The following is a 26,282-nucleotide window of genomic DNA, read 5'->3' as shown; positions in this document are numbered from 1 at the left end:
ACTGGGCTGGAAGGCCTGAGTTGCCTGCCTTCTTCACTTTGAGAAAATAAAAATGAGCTTGGGCTAAGAATGTAAAAAAAAAAAAAAAAAAAAAATCTGCCTAAATAGGCATCAGGCTGGAATAACAGATGCAGATTGACATGATTTGAATCTGTGTCTCCACCAAATCTCATGTCGAATTGTAATCCCCCATGTTGCAGATGGTGGGAGGTGATTGGCTCATGGGGGCAGAGTTCTCATAAGTGGATTAGCGCCATCCCCTTGGTGCTGTTCTCATGATGGTGAGTGAGTGAATGATTGTGAAATCTGGTTGTTTAAAAGTGTGTGGTGCCCCTGCTCTCTCTTCCTCCTGCTCTGGCCACGTGAGACATGTCTACTTCCCCTTCACCTTCTGCTGTAATAGGTTTCCTTAGGCCCTCCCAGAAGCCAGGAAGATGGCAGCATCCATGCTTCCTCTACAGCCTACAGAACCATTAGCCAATTAAACCTCTTTTCTTTATATATTACCCAGTCTCAGGTATTTCTTTATAGCAGTGTGAGAATGGACTAATACATGGATAAAGCCAGATGTGAAGTTAACAGGAGGAAATTTTTCATCCTGAGGCACACTGCAGCTATAAGTGGCTAACAGCTGCCTTTCTTATTCAGTGAGAAGCTTTGTTTTCTAAAATCATAGATTATTAGAAACTTTTATAAGTAAGAATGACATACTCCATGCCTGGAGGGGCTAAGTCACTTTGGCACAGAGAAACAGTTTTAATTTGCAACTCAGATGCAGAGGATTTTCTGGACACAACATTCTACATCTGCCATAGCTTTCTAACATATAAGGAAGCAGGAGGACCTTGGCATTTCCCTCATAGTCCAGACCTGATGTTGAAACCTTTACACAGAGCCTGCTTTGCTTTGAGACCATCAACACTCAGATTCAATACTAAAAATCAGTGAATTGTATAGTCTAAAATGGTGACTTACATGAATTTATGGTCTGTGGAATATGGCATCTCAATTTGTTAAAATGACAGACATTAAAAGACTTTGAATGTTGTATATGGCTTTGCATCTGTTGGCGCTTCCTGGGCCAGTATTGTCTTATTCTTATTACTTGGCTCCTAGCAGATCTCCATTGCTTCAGTGTGTAACCGGGCTAGTATACCTAAGGTTCCCTCATGCCCCTCATCCCTCACCCTCTGGTGTATACCCACCTCATCCTTCTTTTATTTTATTATTATTATGGTTTTTTTTGAGGCGGAGTCTCACTCTGTTGCCCAGGCTGGAGTGCAGTGGCACAATCTTGGCTCACTGCAAGCTCCGCCTCCCGGGTTCACGCCATTCTCCTGCCTCACCCTCCCAAGTAGCTGGGACTACAGGTGCCCGCCACCACTCCTGGCTAATTTTTTGTATTTTTTAGTAGAGACGGGGTTTCACCATGTTAGCCAGGATGGTCTTGATCTCCTGACCTCATGATCCACCCGCCTCAGCCTCCCGAAGTGCTGGGATTACAGGCGTGAGCCACCGTGCCCAGCCTATTTTATTATTTTTTTTGTCGAGATTGGGTCTCACTCTGTTGTCCAGGCTGGAGTGCAGTGGCACGATCTCAGTTCACTGCAACCTCCATCTCCCAGACTCAAGTGACCCTGCCACATCAGCCTCCTGAGTAGCTGGAACTACAGGCATGTGCCACCATGCCCAGACAATTTTTGTATTTTTTGTAGAGACTGAGTTTCACCATGTTGTCCAGGCTGGTCTCAAACTCCTGGTCTCAAGTGATCCACCTACCTCGATCTCTCAACGTTCTGGGATTATAAGCATGAGCCACCACGGCTGCCCCCCACTCATTTTTCTTGAGCCGCCTTCTCATCTATATAATGCACATATATTCTTCAAATGCTTTGTGTGAAAATTGTTTGACTCAGTGTCACTTTCGAGTTTCCTTGATGACTTCAATTTATAGAACAATTTTTCAGTTCAAAAACAAGCAGAAAAAAATCTACTTCATTTAAATTCCACCTTTTCCCCCAATCCTGTACTAACTCCACTTTAGATTTGTTTGGTGAGCTGCCCCACGGTTCCTCTGGGCTGCTGTCTCCCTCATTGCAATGGATGAATAAACTTGATTTTGTTAGACTTCTGATTTGTTTCTGACAGCCTTAAGCTGATTGGTCCAGGACAACTGTGGCCCCTTGGTGCACCTCCATGTGGTCTCTGTCCAGTAGGGTACCTGGTTTTTCTCATGAGGGCAAAAGTAAAAGCTGCCAGGCCTGGAACTGGCACAGTGTCACTTCTGCTGTATTCTAATGGTTACAGCAAATGACAGGACCCAAGCGAGGTTCAGTGTGGGAGGGGACTACACAGGAATGTGACCCCTGGGAGGTGTGGTTGACTGGGGGCCATCTTTGGAGAAAACATGGAAGAGAAAATGGCTAATGTTCTGTTTTAGGTAACTGTCAGTGTTGCTTACTGGTATGGTTTTGATCTAGATTTGAGGGAATAATGATAATCAAGTTTACATAACTCTTAGGAGCGTTCATACACATAATTTTATTTCATTCTTCACAGAAACCTTTTGGAGGGAGTGGTATTATTCCCCAGGTAAGGAAAGAGGCTCAAGGTCGCATATGGTGTGGTTTTATCTTGAAGAGTGCAATTTTAAAAGAGAAAAGATTCAAAAGAGAATAAATGGGGCTGTGTTTTTAAATTGAGAACTTTTGAATTTTTTCCATTTTGATCTTCTTGCAAAATTCTGGGCTTAATATTTAGGTGACAAAACTCAGGATTACCTAAAGAACAAGCAATGTCAAAGTACAAGGAGGAGCAGTGATAAAGTGGTAAAGAAATAGATCATAACTCTTCTATATCATTCAGCTTCTACTGAGTCACCATTGTGTGCCATGCACTTTGCTAACCTTTTATGTAGCAAGATGTGAGCCTCTAGATTGCTCATCTGAGAAAAGACACTAGACGACACAGTTCCCACAGAACAGCTAAAGGGGCGACCAGACAAACTATTGACTGAGATTTGATTCAGTGAGATTGATAAATCAGAGAAAGCAGGGGAGATGGTGCTCCTCAAATTGCAGGAGACATGAGGTGGGCTTCTCCAGGTACGCAGGCTTCAGGGCGCTGAACAGTGACCACTTAGGGGAGACATCTAGCACCTAAGCAACAAGAACATGTGGCACTGTGCCTGAGGTGTGCATCTGAATCTCCTCCTCAGAGTCGTGGCAACACGGAACTCAACACAACAGGAGGGAGCTTTGATGAGTCCCAGCCAGTATGGGATGAAAGTGCTCACCAAAGACTTTGGCATTGGGATCTTAACTTTGAAAATTTCTTCCAACGGATATTTTAATATCTTCATCCTGCCATTAAGTCATTATGCAATAAACACTTTGCATTCATTTTTTAAAAGACTTTATTTTTTAAAGAGCAGTTTTAGGTTCACAGCAAAATTGAGAGGAAGGTACGGAGATATCTCATACACTTCTGGTTTCCATACAGGCATAGCCTTCCCCACTATCAACAGCATTCATTATTTATTATTATTATTATTGAGACAGAGTCTTGCTCTGTTGTCCAGGCTGGAGTGCAGTAGCATGATCAGCTCACTGCAGCCTCCACCTCCTGGGTTCAAGTGATTCTTTTGCCTAAGCCTCCTGAGTAGCTGGGACTACAGATGTGCACCACCACACCCATCTGATTTTTGTATTTTTAGTAGAGATGGGGTTTTGCCATTTGGCCAGGCTGGTCTTGAACTCCTGGCCGCAAATGATCCACCCACCTCAGCCTCCCAAAGTGTTGGGATTACAGGCATAAGCCACTGCACCCTGCCAGCATTCATTATTTTTAAAAGCCAGACTCCATTTTTAATAGAAATAGATTACTAGCTGGCTGGAGAGAGAGGTTATCAATAAAAACAATGTCACATGCTGGCGTAGTTTTCTTTTTCCTTTTCTTGCAAATATGTTAAAAATTGTACATCAGGAATATAAACCATTCAGCTTTCTTTGACAATTTGACTCAACTGGAACAAATAGGGTTGAGAATGATCCAGAGAAAAGTAAAACAAATTGGCTATTTATGGAGCCAATTACTAATATAAATGGAAATGCTTTTAGAACATGCTCTTTCCAGAAATCTCCCAGACTGACTGAAATAGAGCAGAATAAAAATAGAAAATTACTTTAGAAGGTCATTTGCATATTAGATGCTACCATTTGTTAGTTGCTTTGAGTTTGTGAAGTTCCTAAGTCAAGTACTTTGCAGATTCAAACTGATATGAAAGGGGAGAAATGTAATGGGAAGTTGGAGCATGTAAGAAAGTCCAAAAAAAAGTAATGAGATATGCTTTTAAGTTGGCCTCAATTCAAAATGTGTTTTTGAATTTGCAAACCACAGGGCCTCCTCCAAGGCCTCAGTTCTCAGAATTTGTGTACCAGTAAAGTGAAAGGCAGTTATAAACAAAAATCTAAAAGAAAAAATAGGTTATATATGCTTTTAGGGTGGATATATTTAATGGAAGGGAAAGAACGTAGGAAGGAGATAAGAGACCAGAAGAACATAGCCACAAAACATAATATTCCAGGGAAGTTGTAAGTTTGTGCAAATTACCCTGCTGAAAATGGCCACCTGGATAAGTGTGCCCCAATAATTCAATCACTGTAGGTGCATTCATTTCGCTCAATTAACCCTTATACCAGTGGCTCTCACAGTGTGGCCCATGGATGAGCAGCAGGAGCATCATCTGGAAACATAAGAAATGGAAATCCGCACCCAACTCCCAAGATTTTCTGAGTTAGAAACTCGAAAATCTTTGTTTTAAAACATTCTCTGAGTGACCTGATGCATGCTAAGATTTGACCTCTCTGCTTACCCACTGGGTGATACGTTTTTAGTTGTAGGTATCTAAGAAGAAAAATTGGCCCATTTTTCTTCTATGCAGGTGTACATGGATGTTTGGCCTCATTCCTGAGCCACAGGATGGTTAAAAGGATAGGGAAGTGGAGTTTCGGTTTAAGTTTGTTCTGGGCCACAATGGCATACAAAAGCAAGTGTGCTGGGCTAGGAAAAAGGCTGTGTGCCCCTGCAAATTCGAGGAGCTGGCAGAGAGGATGCTAGGATTCATTTGCATAACAAACCACGGAGCCTTATGAGAAGGAAGTCATTCTAAGGAAGGAGAACCTTGGTGTTCACAAGTTTGACTCAAGAAAAGCAGATGAATGGGAGAAAGTGATGGTTTTGAAATATGTCTACAGATTCATTGGTACTCCTTCCTTCAAGTGGTGAAGCTTAATTCTCTCCTTGAGTGTGGCCTGGACTTAGTGACTTGGCTCTAGTGGTAGTGTGTCTCTTCTGGGAGTAGGTCATCAAAAGGCATGGAGGCATTTTCCTTTATATTCCTCTTGGATCACTTGCTCTTGGGGAAGCCGTTTGACATGTCCTGAAGACACTTATGAAGCCGTATAAAGAAGTCCAGGTTTCTGAAATCCTCCAGCCCCAGCTAACTCTTCAGGTAACTGCAGAGACTGAGCTCATTGCATCCTCCTGCAGCCTAACTCATATTGCCTGTCTCCACCCTCAGCTGCCTCTCCCCACCCACACTTGCGCTGGAGCCCTCAGTTTCAGTCTGTATTACATTTTAACATGCTTTTTAAAGATCATTTTGTAAGAGGTTTGGGATTTTTTTTGTGGGACAAATAGTAAAAATCAAGTGAGATGTAAGATTTTATTCAAAGGGGATAACTCAATTAGGAGAGTGCTTTGGCTTGACCCTTGTTTTGTGGCAAAAGTTGGAAGATCTGAATTTTTGGTGCTTTGAAGAAGTATTACGGATATAAGATACCAATGAGACAAGAAATAATAAGTACTGATAACTAGTTTATTGAAAGTTTGGGATTCTTAAAAGAGCTTTATCACATCTCCCTTTCCCAGATTTTGGGTTATAGTTTAAGCAGGAATCATAGCTTTCGCTGTTAGTTTCAGCTATTAACCAGATATCTCATTTGCAAGCGTTAGAAAGTCCAGCCGTGTCTATATCAAAGCTTCTCATTCAATTCAAATAGCAAGGGAGGTCTCTACCTAAAGAGAGGTACTGGCCGTCTCTATGTACCTGATACTAGGTAGCCTAAAACCTGATCCATTTCCTGTGCCTGGCACAGTGACGCCCCCCACCAGCACAGGGGTAGGGAAGATGTCCTTAATGCATCTGCTCCATAGCGGCCTTCTTTCTCCTTAGTCTAGGGCAGGGCTAAAGGGAGCCATGAGCACTCCTCCCTCCTCCCCTCTCTTCCCCAGGGCTCCATCAGCAAGTTGCCATGTGTATTCAAGAGTCCAAACATTCCCATATGTAGGCTAAGGGGGAAACTTTCCACATGACCATTCCTTTGATTTTCACAAACCCGGGAACTCCAGTTTGCAAATGAGGAAGCAAAAACTCAGACAGGTTTAACAACTTGCCCATGATCATATAGTTGGGAAATAAATGGACTTAAATTCAAGTCCTTCTGACTCCAGAGATGTGTGCTTTCTTCCACAGCTGAAACCAGTTAAGCTGGGTGTTACAGGCTGAAATGTGTCTTCTGCAAATTCATATGTTGAAGCCCTAACCTCCAGTACTTCAGGTATGACTGTATCTGGAGATTGGGTCTTTAAGAAGTGGTTAGGATAGGCCGGGCGCAGTGGCTCACGCCTGTAATCTCAGCACTTTGGGATGCCGAGGCAAACGGATCATGAAGTCAGGAGTTCGAGACCAGCCTGACCAATATGGTGAAACCCCGTCTCTACTAAAAATACAAAGAAAATTATCCAGGAGTGGTGGCGCATGCCTGTAATCCCAGCTACTCGGGAGGCTGACGCAGGAGAATCACTTGAACCTGGGAGGCAGAGGTTGCAGTGAGCCGAGATAACACCACTGCACTCCAGCCTGGGCGACAGAACAAGACTCCATCTCAAAAAAACAAACAAACAAAAAAACAGTGGTTAGGATAAAATAAGGTCATGAGAATGGGCCCCAATCCAATCCAATTGGTGTCCTTATAAGAGGAGGCAGTTTGGACACATGAGGCACCAGGGATGTGTACACACAGGTAAGACCACTTGACGACACAGCAAGAATATGACCATCTGCAAGCCAAGGAGAGAAGTCAGAGAAGAAACCAACTCCGTCTGCATGTTGATCTTGGACTTCTGGCCCCCTGAACTGTGAGAAATAAATTTCTGTTGTTTAAGCCACCCAGCATGGGGTACTTTTTATTATGGCAGCCCTAGCAAACTAATACACTTGGCTAATGCATTTTCCAAGCAGTGTGTGGAGAATCACAGGCTGTCATTGAGGTTATGTCATCATGTCACCATTTTCTCATCTGAAGACTATTTTTTTCAAGGATCAATGACCTGGCAGTTCCTGAAGCCAGAGCTGAGGAGAGCTGGTTCTTTTGTCCCAGGCTAGGTGACATCCCTGATATGGGAGATGTCTGGCATATCGTGGAGAGAGACTGGGGGAGGCAGGTGGGCATCAAGGCACTCACCCAGCTGCCAGCTCACACAGAGGGCCCTGGAACCTCACATTCCTGGGCCAGACTTGTGCAAGGTGCCTTCCATGTGTATTCCATTTAAAGCAAAGGCCCGTGGGGCTGCAAACCCATGATTCTCTTGGCAAGAACCACATCTGTTCTGAGACTTTGTAAAGGGAAACTTGATCTAGGCTGAATTACCTTTTTTTTTTTTTTTGAGATGGAGTCTCGCTCTGTCACCCAGTCTGGAGTACAATGAATCTCTGCTCACTGCAACCCCTTCCTCCCAGGCTCAAGCAATTCTCCTGCCTTAGCCTCCCGAGTAGCTGGGATTACAGGTGCCCACCACCATGCCCAGCTAATTTTTATATTTTTAGTAGAGATGGGGTTTCACCATGTTGGCCAGGCTGGTTTCGAACTCCTGATCTCAAATGATCCGCCTGCTTCCGCCTCCCAAAGTGCTGGGATAACAGGCATGAGCCACTGCGCCTGGCCTGAGTTACTTTTAAGGTTCTAGATATATCTGGTGTAGTTTGTCTAACTTGCATGCATCGTGCAAATCAACTCATTAATTCATTCAACACTATTGAATGCCTGCTGTGAATCAGATTTGGCACCTGGAGGAATAAAGAGATAAAGCAGCAAGGGCCTTGTGCTCAAGAATTAATAATCTACTTAGAGAAATAAAGCACATACCTAAATAATTATGGCTATAGACCAAACATTTGTGTTCCCCCCCAAATTCATATGTTGAAACTTAATCCCCAAGTGATGGTATTAGGAGATAGGGCCTTTGGGATGCGATTAAGTCATGAGTTTTGAGCCTTTATGAATGGGATGAGTGCCTTTAAAAAAGAAGTCTCAGAGAGACCCCTTGTCCCTTCTGCCATGTTGAGGACACAGTGAGAAGACTGCCATCTATGAACCAGGAAATGAGCTTTCTCCAGACACCAAATCTGCCACTACCTTGATCTTGGACTTCCCAGAGCTGTGATAAATAAATCTCTGTTGTTTATAAACCACCCAGGAAAAGATATTCTGTTATAGCATCCCAAACAGACCAAGACAATTATATTGCAAGGTTGAAAGAACAGACTAGAGCCTCATTTACATTTACACGTATACATACACGCAAACCTCAATACTCATATTTTGGAATAGTTTAGATCACTCCTGCCACATAGTAAGGCATTCTATAAGGTTTTTTGTTTGTTTTTTTGAGATGAAGTCTCACTCTGTTGCCCAGTCTGGAGTGCAGTGGTATGATCTCAGCTCACTGCAAACTCCGCCTCCCAGGTTCAAGCAATTCTCTGTCCTCAGCCTCCCAAGTAGCTGGGATTACAGGCACGTGCCACCACACCCAGCTAATTTTTGTATTATTATTAGAGACGGGGTTTCGCCATGTTGGCCAGGCTGGTCTTGAACTCCTAACCTCAGGTGGTCCGCTCATCTTTGCCTCCTAACGTGCTGGGATTACAGTCATGAGCCACTGTGCCTGGCCTTTATAAGTATTTTAGATGCTGTATGTCTAATCCATACTGTTGAAGAGGACACCCATTTCCCCACATTTCTACCTGGGCTACCACCATCTAAGTCCATGCTCCCATGCCCTACAAGAAAAAAAGGAGTTATCAATTAGATTGATCAGAACCAAGGACACTCTTTGGGTCATTTTACTCATGGGTGGGTGTTACCCTACCATGATGATCAGCATCGTGTCATGGGCTACCTTTGTCCCATGCTTATGGTCAGGAGGCTTCCTAGCAGCTGCTTACCCAGATCTGGACTCTGTGCCACCTCTCTCCTCCCTATCCCTGGAGGGGAGGCAGAAAGGAGCCCGAAGAGGAGCTGGCCATCTTAGATTCCATGGGGAGGAAGCAGGCAATTCTCTGTGGTCTCCAGGCCTAACCTACATTCTCCAACTTTAGCAGAACCTGTTTGGTTGTTACCACAATTATTAAGGTGACCTCCCATTTCCATTTGGCTGCTAAGGCTTACATGGAGCTTCCCTAGTTAGGGGTCCTGAAGGAAGGAGGGAGGAGGGCTGAGTCCTGAGATCTGGATAGTCATTGTCCAAGGAGCCTCAGCAGTAATCTCTGACACTTTATTGAAACCCCAGAAGGATTCCTTCAGAGGAACTCTGAAGAGTTTCCTAGCTAATGAGTGGCAGAGCCAGGAATCAAAACAGGTACTGTCTGCTTTAAAGCATGGTGCTCTTGCCCTCAAGCACACTGCCCAAGGAGAGTCAAGGAAGAAAAGCAGAGCATGAACTAGGGAAGTTCCCAGAGGGAACACATTCCTCCTGGCAAAGGCTTTGTTGAGGGGGAAACATTTAAATTTGGGACAGTTGGGAGGATTTGGACATGAAGAGATGGGGACAGGAGGCTTTCCAGGTGGAGGAAGTTCAAGGATTCTGGAATAGGATGTCAGGCCAGGGAAAACACGGCAAGCTGTCCTTGCTGGCAATTCCCAGTAGGAGCAGGAGCTGGAATGCAATGAGCCCAAATAAAATGTTCCCCCACTATCCAGCCGTCCAAATTTGGAAGTGGCCTTCTGCTATGCTGAGCCACCAGGATCTGCCAGCAGCCTATCATCCAAGCATAGCTCATTCTATTTCTCTTCAAGGGCTCCCAGCCAAGAGGCCCTGCCACTGCTCCCCAAAGGGCCATGATCATGCCCACACTGTGCCCTGGGATGGGGCAGTTCACTCACCTGCCTCCCCATTTCCCTACTGTGTCTGGTCCTGGAGCTGGGTAGTGTGGTGTAAAGCATACAGGCTTTGGGATACGTGGGCTGGCTTTGTGTTCTAGCTCTGTGGCCTTGAGCAGACTACCTAAGCTACCTTTGTCAACCCCTATCCATAGAGATAGTAATACCTACCTCATAGAGTTAGCTCAAAAGCCTAGAGGCTTCCAAGAAATCACATTTGTAGGAACATCATAGATATTTAATGATTGGTGGTTGTAATTGGTATTTTCATCCCTTAAGATCAGAAATGACTCTTCTGTGAATACTTCCCAGAGAACTACAATTAAAATTCATCTCTTACCTTCTCATCGACTCTGGCACTCCTCCTTCCAAATTCCTATAACTCAGATGGCAGTCAAGCCTCCTAGATCACCACTGACCCCAGTTCCATAGCTCTGATCACGCTAAGTCCTCTCCAGATTTCTGCAGTGTCTCAGGAAAGACTTTTCTCCCCGTCCCATCCCTGCGTTGTCCTACACTAGCCTAGAAGCCAAGCCTGGCACCTGCACCTGTGTCTATGAGAAGGCTGCTCACTGCAAGCCCTTTCTGTGTTCTGGTAACTTTAATAAAGGCCTGGAGGCTGGGAAGAAGGAGGTGTCAGGTTGGGGTGAGTGTGACCTGGGAAACAATAGAGGTGCAGAGAGTTGGGAGGTGAAGGAGCCAGGGTTCAAAGAAGGAAAACACACACCACCTCTCAAGGAGAAGTAGCAACATTCCATCAGAAGAAGACAGTGGAGGGTGGGGTATTTGGTGGTGCTGCAGACTTTGGGAAATACAATCTGCTGTGCTACCTTAAATATCTATCCAATCTGATCATTACTCACCACCTCCATTGTCACTTCTTGGAAAACCAACCGTCATCTCCACCTTCAGTGTCCTCCTATTAGGCCTCCTGCTTCCCCCTACAATCTACTGTGGTGAAGCCAGAGGTGATCCTGTTACAACACAAGTCAGAGCTGCCACTCCTGTTCAAAACCCTCCACTGACTTCCATCTTAAAACAAAGTCCAAACTCCATGCGTGGCCTACAAATGCCACATGACCTGGCCCCAGTGGCTTCTTGGATCCTATTTCCTTCATTCTCCCTCTTGCTTACTCTGCTCCAGCCACATGTAACTCCATTCTGCTCCTCCTGAAAAAACCAAGCTTGTTGGTGGCTTAGGATGTTTGTACCTGATGCCTTAGAATGCTTTCCTCCCAGATATCTGCATGGCTCATTTTCTCAGGTCTCTGCTCCGATGTCACCTCCTCAGGGAGGCTCTCCCTGATCAATTATTTCTCTCCATTATTCTGCATTACAGTGAACACCAGTGTGCTTCTGTCTTGAGACCTCCTTAGAGTGTAAGTTCCCAAGGGCAAGGACTTTGGTGCATTCTGTGCATGCTGAATCTCCAACTCGTAGATCTTGGCCTGTGTGGTGATAGGAACACAGTAAATATTTATTGAATGAAAAAATAATGGGCCAGGCGTGGTGGCTCACGCCTATAATCCCAGCACTTTGGGAGGCCGAGACAGGTGGATCACATGAGGCCAGGAGTTCAATACCAGCCTGGCCGACATGGTGAAATCCCGTCTCTACTAAATACACAAAAAAATTTGCCAGGCATGGTGGTGCACATTTGTAATCCCAGCTACTTGGGAGGCGAGGCACGAGAATCGCTTGAACATGGGAGGCGGAGGTTGCAGTGAGTTGAGATTGTGCCACTGCACTCCAGCCTGGGTGGCAGAGTGAGACTCTGTCTCCAAAATAAATAAATAAATAAATAAATAAATAAATAATAATTAAATAACAGGAAAAAAGAAAAATAATGAGTGAATGAATTCTCTGACCGTTCTCTTACCTTCCTGAATCATTGCTTTTCTGTTTCTGTCTTCTCCAGTTTAGCCTTGTTCATCTACTTCCTGGGGACACTCTTGTGGTTTTAAAACATCACTGTTACATTTGGTAACTCTTTATATAAGGAAACAGATTGCCACATAATCCATGATAACTGGGTGGAAAATTTTTAATCTCTCTTGTGCTTAAAAAAAAAAATCACCTGTTTCTCTTATCTGAGATTGCGTCTGTTTACATTTTGGCCTTGGAGATAACCCTTTCCCTGTGGCTCAGTATTTTTAAAGCACTTTAAGGCCTTAAGTGGATTAAATACAGAACATACTGAGACCTCAGGTTTGTGCGACTTGTACTACAACCTACAGGATGGGAAGAACCTCCTTGTCACAGGGATTGTAAGGCTTCACTGGAGCAGCGTGGGTGCCTATGTATGTTCTTGTCCATCTCTGAGGAGATTATTTCCTACACAGCCAGCCTCAGCTAGTAGGTGACTCTATGATACTCCTTAGCAGTGCCTGATTATTGTGCATGTTGGCTAAGATCTCTCTTCTCATAACCGGGATGCAGGATGCATAATTATATGCAGTAAGAGTGGTTCCCTTTCTTACCCTTTACTTCTCAGTCTTGGTCAGCATTAGCCTATTGTTGTTAAAAGTTTTGCCAAACACAGCCACATGCCCTTGATCTCCACCTTTAGCTGGGCAGAGATAAGATCCAAGCTTTGAAAATGGCTTTGGGCCAAATCAAGTTGCTTGGTGGGCCTTCCTCCCCACCCCATCCAATCTCCTCAAATGCAAGAGGAACCATCTCTCCAGGAGGCAAGGTGGTGGGGTGGGGGAGTGGGATTGAGGTAGGGGGCTGGTGATGGGCTGAGAGTGTTGGGGGAGGTGATGGGATTGTGGGTGGTAATATTATTTCAATAAATATATAAAAATAAAAATTTGCAATTAACTTGTGTTAAGTACAAATAGTATATTAGGAATATGCATTTGAACTGTCTAGAAGAGTTTGCAGTGAATGTCACCTAAGTTTCCCAGGGTTCACCTTAGGGGAAATCTGGGGCAAGCTCCACCTGAAAGAGTGAGGCAGATTTGTTTCGCCCTTTGGTGGCTTACTAAATATTATGAGCTTACTTATTCCTATGATTCTTGAAATAAATAACATTAGGATTTATTTGTTCAGGATTCAGGATGTTTTTCCTTCCTATGGGCTTTAGTTCAAGAACCATCAATCCTCGGGTTGTCATAAAGCATTTTGGGGTCTCTTCGGAAGTCCCTGGCCTTCCCTGACTTCCTGTCTCCCTACCAAGAATGTGGTTTTGCATCCTCAGAGTTGAATGATTCTTGGACGCACAGCCTTTCAGAGTCTGGTTTCAGGTAAAGACAAGGTTGATTGGTGTTCCATGGAGAACATGTCTAGCCCTAAATGTTAGAGCACTGGTGACATCTGATTCGATGTGTCATTCAGCAGCCTGCACGGTTCATATCTAGTCTTGCTAGTCATTGTTCCAGCCAGCCAATGACCTGAACCTCTGCTGCTGTCCCCAGAACTTCACAGAAGCCTCAGTTTTCTCATCTGTAAAATGGGAATTATAATTCTAGTCCTGCTGCCTCACTTATGAGTATCAAATGAAAAAAAGATAAGGATTTTATACAAAATAAAGCCCTATATAAGAATTATTTATCATACCAGCAACATGTTTAGTGTATAACATGTAGATAAAAGTGGGGAGCTAGATCATAAGAATTAAATAAAAATGGGTTTGAGGGTCAAATATGTTTGGGGTAAAAGCAAAGTCAATGCATTTCTTTACTGCAGGACTTCTCAGTGTTTTTGATATGCCAATATATGTTGTAAATTTCCAACAGTGACATAAAACAGGCAGGGTTTTCTAATGTCCATGAACTTCTCTGCTTTTCAAAAACCGCACATCTCAGAATGAGCACACCTCCCAGCATAGTATGAAAAACACTGTATTGGATAAGATTACTGTCGCTAGTATTGTGATTGCACTCCAGATGGCTCAAGGCCAGCCTACTGTCTCTGCCCTGAAAGTGAGGAAATCCAAGCTCCTGGCCCTGGAGATGTAACTATGGGCGAGATGCCTGGATAAGTCTGATGGGTCTTATCAGACTCGTTAGCTCTTCTGGCCCTCTGTTGAAGCTATGCTTTGCATTCCCAGGCCCCATCAGTTCTGGCTTTGATTTAAGCCCGAGTTGCCAGGGAACAGTGAGCTGTGAGGAGGGGCTTTCCTGGGGCTTCTCAGTTGCCCAGGCTTGCCCCCGCCTGTTGGTGGGAGGTGGCTATGACCTCTGCATAACTGAAGTATCATCCATTCTGGGTCAGAGAGACCAGGCTCAGAGCTCTGTTTCTCTGCCAGGACCAATCAGTAACTCTCTGCTCTTCACAACACGTCTGCAAAAGACTTGTTGGACCTCGGGCATGCAGGATTGGCACCTTTTTCCTTTCTGCTCTTTTCTTTACTCCTAAGGCTGCCATAACTTGATTTTGTAAAAATAGAATTTTGTTTTTAAATTACAAATTAAATAAAGCTCATTGTAAAAATTTTAATACAAATATGTATAAGCTTGCAAAGGGAATTCTCTTTTTATCTTCCCTTATCCCATATACTGTGGGATGTACATCATTCTAGATCTTTCTCTATGCACATATAAAAACTGATAAACAGATTTGCTTGTTTGTTCAGAAATTTGGTCAGATATACTGCCACTTTCCTATTTCACTCGACTGTGTTCCATTGACAATTTTCCATGTCAGTGCATACATGTGACATTTTTCTTATTTTTTAAAGTCAAGTTTACTGATGGAAAATGTACATATAATAAAACTGACCCTTTTTGAGAGTATGGTTTGATGAATTTTGACAAAATATACAACCACTCTAATCAAGATAAAGAATATTTCATCACCGCTAGTTCTCTTGGGCCCTCTTCTCTTCTCACAATTCTAACCCCTGGCACCATGGATCTGTTCTCCAGCCCCATAGTTTTGCCTTTTCCAGAATTCCTACTAATGGAATTATACAGTATGTAGCCTGTTGTGTCTGGCATCCTTCACTTAGCATAATGCACTTGAGATTCTTCCATGTTACTTAGTTTATTCCATTTTATTGCTGAGTAGCTTTGCATTGTATGTACACATGCAGTTTGTTTATCCATTCACTGGTTGATGGCCATTTGGGTTGTTTTAGTTTTAGCTATTACAAATGAAGTGGTTATGAACTTTCATGTACAGTCTTTCTGTGGACATGTGTTTCATTTCTCTTGGATAAATACTGAAGAGTAGAATTGTTGGATATATAATAAGCGTATATTTGACTTTATAAAAAACTGACATTTTTTTCCAAAGTGGTTACACCATTTTGCAATTCCCACTAGCAATGTTTGAGAATTCCAGTTGCTTCATATCCTCTCCAACACTTGGTATTGTCAGTCTTTTAAATTTTAGCTATTCTAGTAGGTGTGTCATGGTATCTCACTGTGGTTTTAATTTTCATTTCCCTAATGACTAAAGATGTTGGATATCTTTACAAATATTTATTTGTCATTAATGTATCTTCTTTGGTGAAATATATATTCGCATCTTTCTCCTTCCTTCCTTCCTTTCTTCCCTCTTTCCTTCCCTCCCTTTTTTGAGACAGGGTCTCATTCTGTCGCCCAGGCTGGAGTGATGCAGTAATGGCTCACTGCAGCCTTGACCTCCTGGGCTCAGGTGATCCCTTATCTTCAGCCTCCCAGGTAGCTAGGACTATAGGCATGCACCACAACACCCAGCTAGTTTTGTTTTTTTTTTTTTTTCATAGATACGGGGTTTTGCCATGTTGTCCAGGCTGTGTCCATTTCTTTATTTCATTTCATTTTTTTTTTTTGAAACAGAGTCTTGCTCTGTCACCCAGGGTGGAGGGCAATGGTATGATCCCAGCTCACTGCAACCTCTGCTTCCCAGGTTCAAGCAATTCTTGTGCCTCAGCCTCCTGAGTACCTGGGATTACTGGTGTGTGCCACCACACCCAGCTAATTTTTGTATTTTGTGTTGAGATGGGGGTTTTACCTTGTTGGCCAGGCTGGTCTCAAACTCCTGGCCTCAAGTAATCCACCCACCTTGGCTTCCCAAGGTGCTGAGATTACAGGTGTGAGCCATGTCTGGCCTGCCATTTCTTTTAATTAAGTCTTTTATTATTATTGAACTGTGAAAGTTTTAATATATTCTAGCTACAAATCATTTATCATATATGTGTTTGGCAAATATTATGTCCTAGTTTTTGGCTTGGCTTTCCAATTTAGTATTCTATTTTGAAGAGCAGAAGCATTAAAGTTTTTATAATGTCCAATTTAACTTTTTTAAATTTAAGATTTGTATTTTGCATCTTATTTAAGAAATCTCTGCCTAACCCAGGGTCACTAAGATTTTCTTCTGTTTTCTGCCAGAAGTTTAATATTTTAGCATTTACAATTAGGTCTATGGTCTATTTTAAAATAATTTTTATGCATGGGGCAAGATAAGGGTTAATCTTTATTTTTATTTGTTTGTTTTGCATATGGAAGTCAAATTTTTCCAGCACCATTTGTTGCAAAGACTGCCTTATTCTTTCTAGTCACTGCATAACATTTTGAATGGATGTCCCAGGATTTATTCCACTAATGTTTCATTCATGGACAGTTAGGCTGTTTCCAACTTGGGGCAACAATGCAAATCCTTGCACCTAAACCACTGGGCAGTTGAATGAGTATTTCTGAGAACTTCTGGGTCAGATGGCATGTGTATTTTAAGTTTAATGGGGCCAAAAGATTGTTTTCCAGTATATACTCCTGCCTACAAGGTCTGAGAGGGAAGACTCTGACTTTGAATGGCTTCATTGGTGTGAGCTTTTCTCAAATCTCAAATAGTTTCCTTCTGGACAAATCTAATAGTCTATGTTATTAGATTCTGGAAACATCAGAGCCCTTCCAGGAGGATTTGAAGAAAGATGATAATTTCTGTCTTGGTCAGTTAGGGTAATCTTATAAGAAATAGGCTCATAAAATATAAGATATCTAAGGAAATGGAAATTTACTAAAAATTGTTTAATAAGTATTGGGGCCTTATAAATAACTCTGTGTTGGGGCCTCCTCAGAGGGTAGAGGCTCCTGTAGTAACTTTAGATCAGCAGTGACTCATTCTCCGGTGACTTGAATTATAAATTTAGCCTTTCTGTCTGCGGGTCCTAATTCAAGGTGGCCATCCATAGTCTCTCTCACACTCCCACCATACTCACCAAAGCCCTCCCTTGTATCAGGCGCAGGCCAGCCAGCTGTATGTGCAGAGGCTCCAAGGGGTGCTGGGGAAATGTAAGTTGTGCAGGAAGCTGGAGCATAAAGTTATGCTACTTTTGTACATTCTTCTCTTTTCATCCTATCCAGTGGTGTGATTTGATCAAAGTAACTTACATTGTTGAGGATCTGTTAGGTGACAAGGACTGTCCTGGGGGCCTTGAGAGTACACAGAGCTGTGGGATAGTCCCCTATCTTTAGGGATGTTAATGCCAGCTAAATAGCAACACAAAGTGGTGTTCAAAAACAATAGCAGCAGGTGTCACCGGTAGGACATATTGACAGAATTTGTTCCAAGGGTAGGGTCACTGGTGAACTCTTTGTGCTGAGAGAAGGAAGAAGTCATGCTGGCTTTGCAGGGGAGGAATCTGAGCTAGATAGTGAAAGTTCATATTCTGACACCAAGTTACTCAAAAGATACCTTCCTCTCAGGTAGACTGTACCTTCTCCAAGCCACCAGAAGCTGGCTGCTGGGGCTCCAAGAGTTAACAAGAGTGAGCCTGAGAATGTCCTGATTGGGTTTGGCCAACAATCACAGCTCCTTCTTGTAAAAATTTTGGGAGCAGCTAAATGGGGGTACCCTCTCTTTAATCTGTCCTATAAATTTGGGATGTAATTCAAGTATATTTTTTCGTGCTTTCAAAAGCTTTCCTTATCAACTCTGTATCAGTTAGCTATTGCTGCCTAACAAGTCATCCTAAAACTTACTGGTTTGAAACAATAGCCGTTTTATTTGCTCATGACTCCATAATCTGGGCTGGGCAGTTCTTTAGAGGGTCTCACTTGGGGTCACTCCTGTGGCTGGCATCATCTGAGACCAGGACAGGGCTAGATGTTCCAAAATGGCTTCACTCGCCTGTTGATGCTGCATCTGGGATAGTCAGAACAGCTGGAGGCTGGCTGCTTCCCCCTCCATGTGGCCTCTTCAATAGTCCAGACTTCTTAAAGTGGCAGCTGATTTTCAAGAAAAGGCAAAAGCAGGAGCTGCCAGGCCTTTTAAGGCCTAGGCCAGGAGATGGCACAGTGTCCCTTTAGCCACATTCTATTGGTCAAAGTAAGTCACAGAGCCACCTCAGATTTAAGGGAGGGGGAGCTAGCCCTGCTTTTTGCTGGGAAGAGTGGCATGCACACACTGGGATGGGAGGATTTTTGGAGGCCATCTTTGCACCCAGGCTACCATGGCTCCCTGGGTCTCCTTTGTGCTGTTCCTATATGCAAGTTCTAATCTGTGTAGGATTCATCCCCGTTACCTCACTTAACTTTCCAACAAACCTGTAAAGGGAACATTGTCTCCATTGTATGGATGAGAAAACTGAGGCTTAGAGAGGTGAGCTTGTCCACTGCCACTCAGAGCTGAGAGTCAAGCCCAAGTGTGGTGCTACAGCTGTAAAATATTGCTTTATACCATGCCCTGACCCAACTCCACCTTCCCCATAATGAGCACAGGGGCAGGATGCCCACCCATGCGTCCAGTAACTACCAGACTGTTTCTGAGTTAACTCCTATGAGGCATGTAATATATAAATTAAAGCAAAATGAACAACTCTGTGAATTATTATTTTGTTTTAGTCATCTAATCATCTCTATAACAGGCTTTTATAAACTCATAAAAGGTATTAAGACTGTGATAATTTTTATTTGAGAATTTTGTCTAGCCAAAGATTAAGTTAATGATGTTATTTTCTGAATATAGTTTGATAAAAATCATTCACTTTTCTATCTTTTTACTGTTTTCATTTATTTTGCCTTGCACTGAATCAAAAGGTTGCAGCTTTTGGAGAGAGAAACACTTTTTCACAGAGAAAGCTGTTTGGAAATATAAACTACTTCTTTCCTCCTTTTTATTGGATGATTAAAGAAAAAAATTAAAAGCTAACTTTACATTTGTTACACAATGGGTAAAAATGTCACAGGCTGGCAGTGGAGGGATTTTTCTCCATGAAATTCGGTTTGAATCAGGAGAGTTGTTTCTGCCCAGTTCCAAGCAGGTAGATGGTGGCGCATAACCAATTAGGAATCTCTCTGCCCTTGAGGACTGCCTCCAGTGAACATCTGAGACTTGGCTGCATTCTCATCACCTCTTCACTAGCCACTTACCTCAGTCTCCAAAAAAGAAAATTTTGACATCTTAATTTTAATGTGGGCATTTGATATGGTGCTTGAGATAAATATAACTCTATGTAGTATGGAGACGGTTTAATGGGAAATGGTTGGCATTCTTTCTTGGTAAAGGCATGGGGGACAGCAGAGGTGGGGGAAGGAGAGAGAGGGAGGGGGTGAGGAGGAGGGAGAGGGAAAGAGAAAGAGGGAAAGACACACACACACACACACACACACACACACACACACACACGCATGCAAACAGCAGTGAGGAAGAGAAAAGCAGAGATAAGCAAGGCTCCGCAGCAGCCTCCTTTCTAACTTGACACTCGCCAGACCCTGGCCAGCATGGTTGTCCTGAATCCAATGACTTTGGGAATTTATCTTCAGCTTTTCTTCCTCTCTATCGTGTCTCAGCCGACTTTCATCAACAGCGTCCTCCCAATCTCAGCAGGTAATTGATGGCCACAACTTTCCTCTCTTCCATCTATCAGGGGACAGGGGGAGGAAGGGAGATTGTTTTGCAATGTGTCCTGATGTTTTTGCCATTCAGCTCTTGGTGGAGGGAGGTTGGAAGGGAGACGGACGCCCCAGCAGCTTCCTGTCACCCGAGCTTGTCTCGGAAGCCCCTTCTGTCCTTGTTCCAACCGGCTCCTACCTGGCTGCTCAAAGCAGAGACGCTTTGAAAAATGGTTTCTGCCTCCCCTACTTCTCCCCATTTGCTGCATGATTTCATCTTGGTCAGGAATTTGGGAGAGCTTAAAAGAGACAGAGGAGTGCAAGTAATAGAGAAGTGAGTCTCAGATGTTTCTATAAATACATCTCTGACCTCTTCGAAGGGGGCTTGCCTCACAGGGGCTGTTGTGGAGTAAACAAACCTCTTTCCAGACCCAGATAGCATCCATGGCCACAATAGTCCCTCGAAGGGAAAATGCAGGTGGCAGGGGCCGGTGGGGTGGGGGGTGGGCAGCGGCGGGCAGTTGCAGCCTCAGGACTAGGTTTTCCCTTTCTCCAGCCCTGTCTTCCTGGGTGCGACTTCCCTTCAGCCTCAGACAAGGCAGCTGGAGGTCCTGAGAGAAGCGAGCTTTCCAGGGAGAAGTGGAGGGGGTTCCACAGTGACAGCCAGGTCTGGAGCTGAGTGTGTCTGCCGGGTATGAGGCTGGGAGATTTGGGGAAGGGGCTGTGTCTGGCAGCCTGCAACCTTTCCTGAGGTCACCAGGCTGTTGCCCTTGTCCTGTCTGGCACAGAGCAGGGGAAGTATTGGGTTACTAGTATGGCCTATTTAAACCTTTCTGAGGAAACTCAAATGTTTCCGGAGGGCTTGAAGGAGGCAGGCAGACCCTCACAGCCCCCCTCAATTCACCTCAGTGACCCCTGACTCTCCCCAGCAAAGTTTTAGTTATGCCTCCAACATGGGTCTCATAAATACTTCAACTGAGACAGGAATTTCACTATCACTGCCTTTGCTGGAAACACAGGGAGGGCCAGAAATGCCAGGCTCTCGGAGAGGGCACATCTCTGAATCCAGCTCCCAACTGCTGTCCATTGATAAAAACAGCTCATCAGCAAGTTGTGTAGCCAACGTTTGTGGGCCGTGAGGGAGTGACTCAGAGACTGGTGTGGGGCTAATTATAAAAGTGTGAGAAACAGAAGGAGGTGGGGGCAGATTTGCAGAGAATTCAGGAGGGTGGGCAGGAAAGGTGAGTGGTGGTATCACCGTGGGTGTGTGCCCACATGCCCCTGCAAATTCAAGTTAAGAGCATCAAGCTTCTTCTAGGAGTGAGTAGTCATTATTCATTCCCCAGTTCAAGGGAGAAGCTTGAGAGTTAATTTGGCCTAATTTGGTGGTTCTTAATCATGTTTGGGTCACGGATTCCTTTGAGAATCTGCTGAAGGTTAGGACTTAAGGAAACTCAGTTTTCTGGTTCTAGCCCTGCCTCTGATGAGCTCCCTGACTTCTGAGAGACAGTGGCCTTACACTATAAGCACCATGTGGGCAGGGCATGTGTCTCTCTTGTACCTTACTGTTTTCCCAGGGTCAGAACAGTGCCTGGCACATAGTAATTAATAAATACTTGATGAATGAATGAATAAAAGCTTCTCGTCTACAAACTGGGGTTTACCATCATTTTGTATTACTTAATTTAAATAGCACCAAAGTGGTTAAGGAGTTCATAAAACTAGAGAGAAAAGAACCTCTGGTTTTCTTTTGAACTCTTTGCCTTGGAGAGCACCCTGGCACAGCATAGATATCTCTTAGGTAAGGTTTTTGCAGACTGTACCAATCAGGGCAACAGCAGGATAAAGAAGCAACTCAGGTGGTTCAGATGAAAAGATCTGAATGAAGGGATCACTTTGAGAGGTGTGGGTGGGGTTAAGGGAACCAACAAGAAATGCTGAGGCACCTAGAGGTTAGCAACTGCAATACACCTTTACCACCCTGTGCTTGAAAAGGCAAGAGGGGCAAATAGGAAAATGGATCCCAGGGAGATTTGGAGCCTTGGAGGAGGGGCCATCAAGCAAGAGCATGGGTCATGGAGGGACCTAAAGCAGGGAGAAAGTGAGAGAGAAATATACCATCTTCTCTCTCCTCCCATCCAAGCACCTATTGGCAGCGCCTCTCATTGGCCAGCCCAACTTGAAGCCAGAGGGCAGAGCATGGAGGTCAGAGACCAGAACACTGAGAGCAGAGAGCCAAGGGGAGGGTTGGGATGGAGAACAACCAGTGCGCACATCCACACGCACTTCTGGCTGGGAATGTGGTCGTTAGACATTTGGGAAAACAATGGAATAGACCTAGGGGAATCACTAAGGTAACCAGCTCAGTATCACAAAGATATGTTTACTCCGGTGGTCACTTGGCTTTGTCCCCCTAATTTAGTCACCATGGCTTTATGACAGCACAGTTCAGAAATAAACTTAAGCTTTAAAAAAATGGAAACTGTTCCTTGTAATCCTTTGGAAATATTTTCCAACAGTTTGATGTAAAATATTCTATATTCAGAAGCTTATAGACTCTTATTCTTCTGAAGATAGGCTGTGTCTACACAGAAAATAAGGGCAACCAGGAAAATCTTTTCATTCTATGCATTATAACTTAGTGAGTGCCTACTGTGTGCTTGGCACTCTAATGTGTGCTTCAGGGGACACGGAGACAAGTAGGATGTGGCCTCTGCTCTGAGGGATTCCGTGATCACCTGCTTTTGAAACACAGGTGGCATGTGGTAAATGCCCCGGAAAGGGATTGTGATGGAGGAAGAGCTCTCACGGGCCTGTAGGCCAGTACTTACCTTCATAGATAATCCACTCCTTCACTGCCTTCAGGAAAGACCATTCCAGAAGTGCCATGCACAGCACCAGCTATCTGGATCAGAGGTTCATTACCTGCAACCTCCTCTGCTGGGTCCCAGAGGAGAACCAGGAATGGAGCAAAAAACATCAGAGGCCAGAACTGATGAGAGAAATGCCATCGCTAAAGCACATAATATTTGATACACACAAAACTATTTCAGGCCTTTAAGCCTATTAACTCCTATTTTCGGCAGCACTCTAATAGACATAGATAGTATGTGACTTGAAAGCTGGTGATTACATATAGCATATTAAATTGGGGAGGGAGGAGTTGCTGCTTAAGCTAGACACAATGACAGATGGTAAGAATGATTACAAGAAAAACAATAAAGAATTAGGAAATGGGTCTGAGATTTCAAAAAGAATAGTAGGCCAGGCATGGTGGCTCACACCTGTAATCCCAGCACTTTGGGAGGCTGAGGTGTGTGGATCACCTGAGGTCAGGAGTTCGAGACCAGCCTGACCAACATGGAGAAACCTTGTCTCTACTAAAAATACAAATTTGTCTGGGTGTGGTGGCGCATGCCTGTATCCCAGCTACTTAGGAGGCTGAGGCAGGAGAATTGCTTGAACCTGGGAGGCTGAGGTAGCAGTGAGCTGAGATCGTGCCATTGCACTCCAACCTGGGCAACAAGAGTGAAACTTTGTTTAAAAAAACAAACAAAAAATAGTAGACTAGAGCTACCTCTAGAGCCTCTGCTCTGTCTGTAACCCCTGAAGGCATCATTGACTACAGCACATTAACTGGCTTTCATTATGATGAGCAGGAATGGTCCAGTAATGACTGGATTGTGCCTACTTTATCTTGCTTAAGAAGGTAGATAAATGCCATTTATACATTAGAATGATTTCTATTGAACGTGGCAATTATTAAAAATGCCAAGATTCCCACGTTTGGTATGTTGCCTTAACCATTGGTGGATAATAAACCACCGTGACACTTGGTAGATTAAAACAACAACCATTTATTGTTGAAGTTCACATGTTTGTAGGTAAACTGAGGGTCAGCTAATCTAGCCTGGGTCTGGCTGGCCCTGGCTAGACTCACTTATGAGTCTGTGGATTGACTTGGCTCCAATATCCACCCACGGTTGTAGCTCAGTAGTAGTACAATTTCCAGAATGTGGAGGCACAGACACAAAGACAATAATATTTACCGGAGGGCAGGCCTTCCACACAGTTTAATTTGTGTAATTCTCGCAGCACTCCTGAATGGGGGCAGCACCACTTCCCCTTTCAGATTAGGAAATGGCAGCTCAGAAAGGTTAAGTGACTTGCCCAAGGTCATGCAGCTGTTATGTGGGAGAGCTGGAGACTGGAATCCTGCTTCTTTAAATCCAGGGCTTTCACCAATATAGACCAAATCTACTTATGGTTTTGGATAAATAGTGATATTGGCTTTTAAAATCCTGTAGGCTACCCTCCTATCCTCTGGAAACTCCCCTCTGGATTCTTTTTTGTTTGTTTGTTTTTTCGAGACAGGGTCTCACTCTGTCGCCCAGGCTGGAGTGCAGTGGCGCGATCTCGGCTCACTGCAACCCTCTGCCTTCCAGGTTCAAGCAATTGTCATACCTCTGCCTCCTGAGTAGCTAGGAGTACAGGCACGTGCCACCAAGACTGACAAATTTTTGTATTTTTAGTAGAGACGGGGTTTTGCCATGTTGGCCAGGCTGGTCTCGAACTCCTGACCTCAAGTGATCCGCTGGCCTTGGCCTCCCAAAGTGCTGGGATTACAGCCACCACGCCCCGCCTGGATTCTTTATTTTCCATTCCCTCCTACTTTTTCCTCAGGATATCAATGCCCAAAGCTCTAGCAAAAGACTGAATATTGCTTTATATTAAAGTGTGCATGACTTGCCAGGGTACTGATTTCTCTCTCTTTTGATGGTTCTTGCATTTTAATGGAGGTTAAGGATCTAAGCTAAACCATACTCTAGTGAAATGGTGTCAACCAGAGTGTTTGGGGGTGGGGAGCCAGAGGAATCCACTTCACAATCCTTCTCTTTAGGCATTGTGAGCTGACCCATCGATGCCCCTGCAGACACATGTGGCTTCCCTCATTGAATACAGGATTTTCCAGGAAGGCAGGACTCTCCAGGTGATGTTTGGGTCCGGGTCTCAGAAACCAGATGGTGAGAACACCCAAATCCAGTCCTGTAGAGTGAGATCAGATGGAAGGATGTGATTTCTGTCTGGGTACTGGAATCTTCTCCTGTTGCCTGCTGGGATGTAACCCAGGGCAGGCATTTTGTGGCCTGTAGGGCCTGATGTCCAGCCCCGTGCTCCCCTGCCTGGAAGCCAGCCAGGCCACCACTTGGGAACTATCCATGTTCTTGGCACTAGATTATAGACCATTTATTTGTGTCTGATGCTGATCAGCTATTGTTTAATGCTCCGTAATGCACTTGCCAGCCATCTCCTCTGATTTACCGCCCCATACTTCCTATGGATAATAAAATCAGAGAGGATTCTTAAATTAAAGAACTCTCTAAGGGGTCCCAGGCTTCCTGCCAACCCCATCCCAAGCCTCTGCGTGCAGCAGTAGGCTCATATCCTGTTCAGACACAGAGAGGGATGGGTGTGAGAGATGGGAGACTTTCCCTTCTGATAAGTTGGGCCAACCCCCAACCTTACTGTTTGCCACACTCACACCTCCTTTTTCGGATCCACAGCCACCACTGCCATATCCATACAAAAACAACACAGCTTCAGAGTGAACAGAGAGCCGCTCTGGCTTCGATGAGACGCCAAATAACCTCATGTCCCATTTTCTTTATTTTATTTTTTATTTTGATTTTTTTGAGATGGAGTCTCGCCCTGTCGCCCAGGCTGGAGTGCAGTGGCACGATCTCAGCTCACTGCAACCTCCGCCTCCTGGGTTCAAACAATTCTCTTGCCTCAGTCTCCTGAGTAGCTGGGATTACAGGCGCCCACCACCACGCCCAGTTAATTTGTATTTTTAGTAGAGACGGGGTTTCACCTTGTTGGCCAGGCTGGTCTCGAACTCCTGACCTCGTGATCTGCCTGCCTCAGCCTCCCAAAGTGCTGGGATTACAGGCATGAGCCACCGCCCCCAGCCCCCATCTTCTTTAAATGCAATTCAGTCATAAGTACCACTTGTATTTCTCCTATGGACTGGCACCAATGATCCCACAAGCCTCTTGTTTTTACAAAGCACTTTCATAATTACAATTGTCTTGCCCTTCACAGTAGCCCCTACTGTGAGGGGTCCTGGGTGCAAATTGTGCCTCCCTTGGTTATGAACTGTGTGATGGTGGAGAGCTCATTTCACGCAGTCAGCCCCAAGTTTCTCATCTGAAGAATGGATATAATAGTCTCTGCCTCACAGAATTGCTATGAGGATTTATTAATTCAACAAACATTTCATGAGTGCCAACTATATGCCTGG

General features: G+C 44.3%; 1 protein-coding gene across 15 annotated transcripts in view; it reads left to right on the top strand.

The window, feature by feature from the left end:
- Positions 1 to 26,282, top strand: part of COLQ (collagen like tail subunit of asymmetric acetylcholinesterase) — a 116,593-nt gene that overhangs the window by 16,236 nt on the left and 74,075 nt on the right. For 3 of the 15 annotated variants that reach the window (XR_010113924.1, XM_055295501.2, XM_055295499.2), the window contains exon 1: positions 19,263 to 19,976. The exons of 1 other annotated variant lie outside the window; for it this stretch is intronic. Coding sequence is in view for 11 of the 14 variants with exons in the window: in XM_055295501.2 (XP_055151476.1) it covers positions 19,871 to 19,976 (106 nt within the window). In the remaining 3 variants the exon portion in view is untranslated. Of the gene's footprint in view, positions 1 to 19,245; positions 19,977 to 26,282 lie in introns of those variants that run through there. 11 more of the 15 variants (XM_063610777.1, XM_063610774.1, XM_063610771.1 and 8 more) reach the window with 7 other exon arrangements.

The sequence above is a fragment of the Symphalangus syndactylus genome, chromosome 10 (assembly GCF_028878055.3).
Source record: "Symphalangus syndactylus isolate Jambi chromosome 10, NHGRI_mSymSyn1-v2.1_pri, whole genome shotgun sequence".
Lineage (NCBI taxonomy): Eukaryota > Metazoa > Chordata > Mammalia > Primates > Hylobatidae > Symphalangus > Symphalangus syndactylus.
This window is presented reverse-complemented; position numbering and strand designations above follow the sequence as displayed.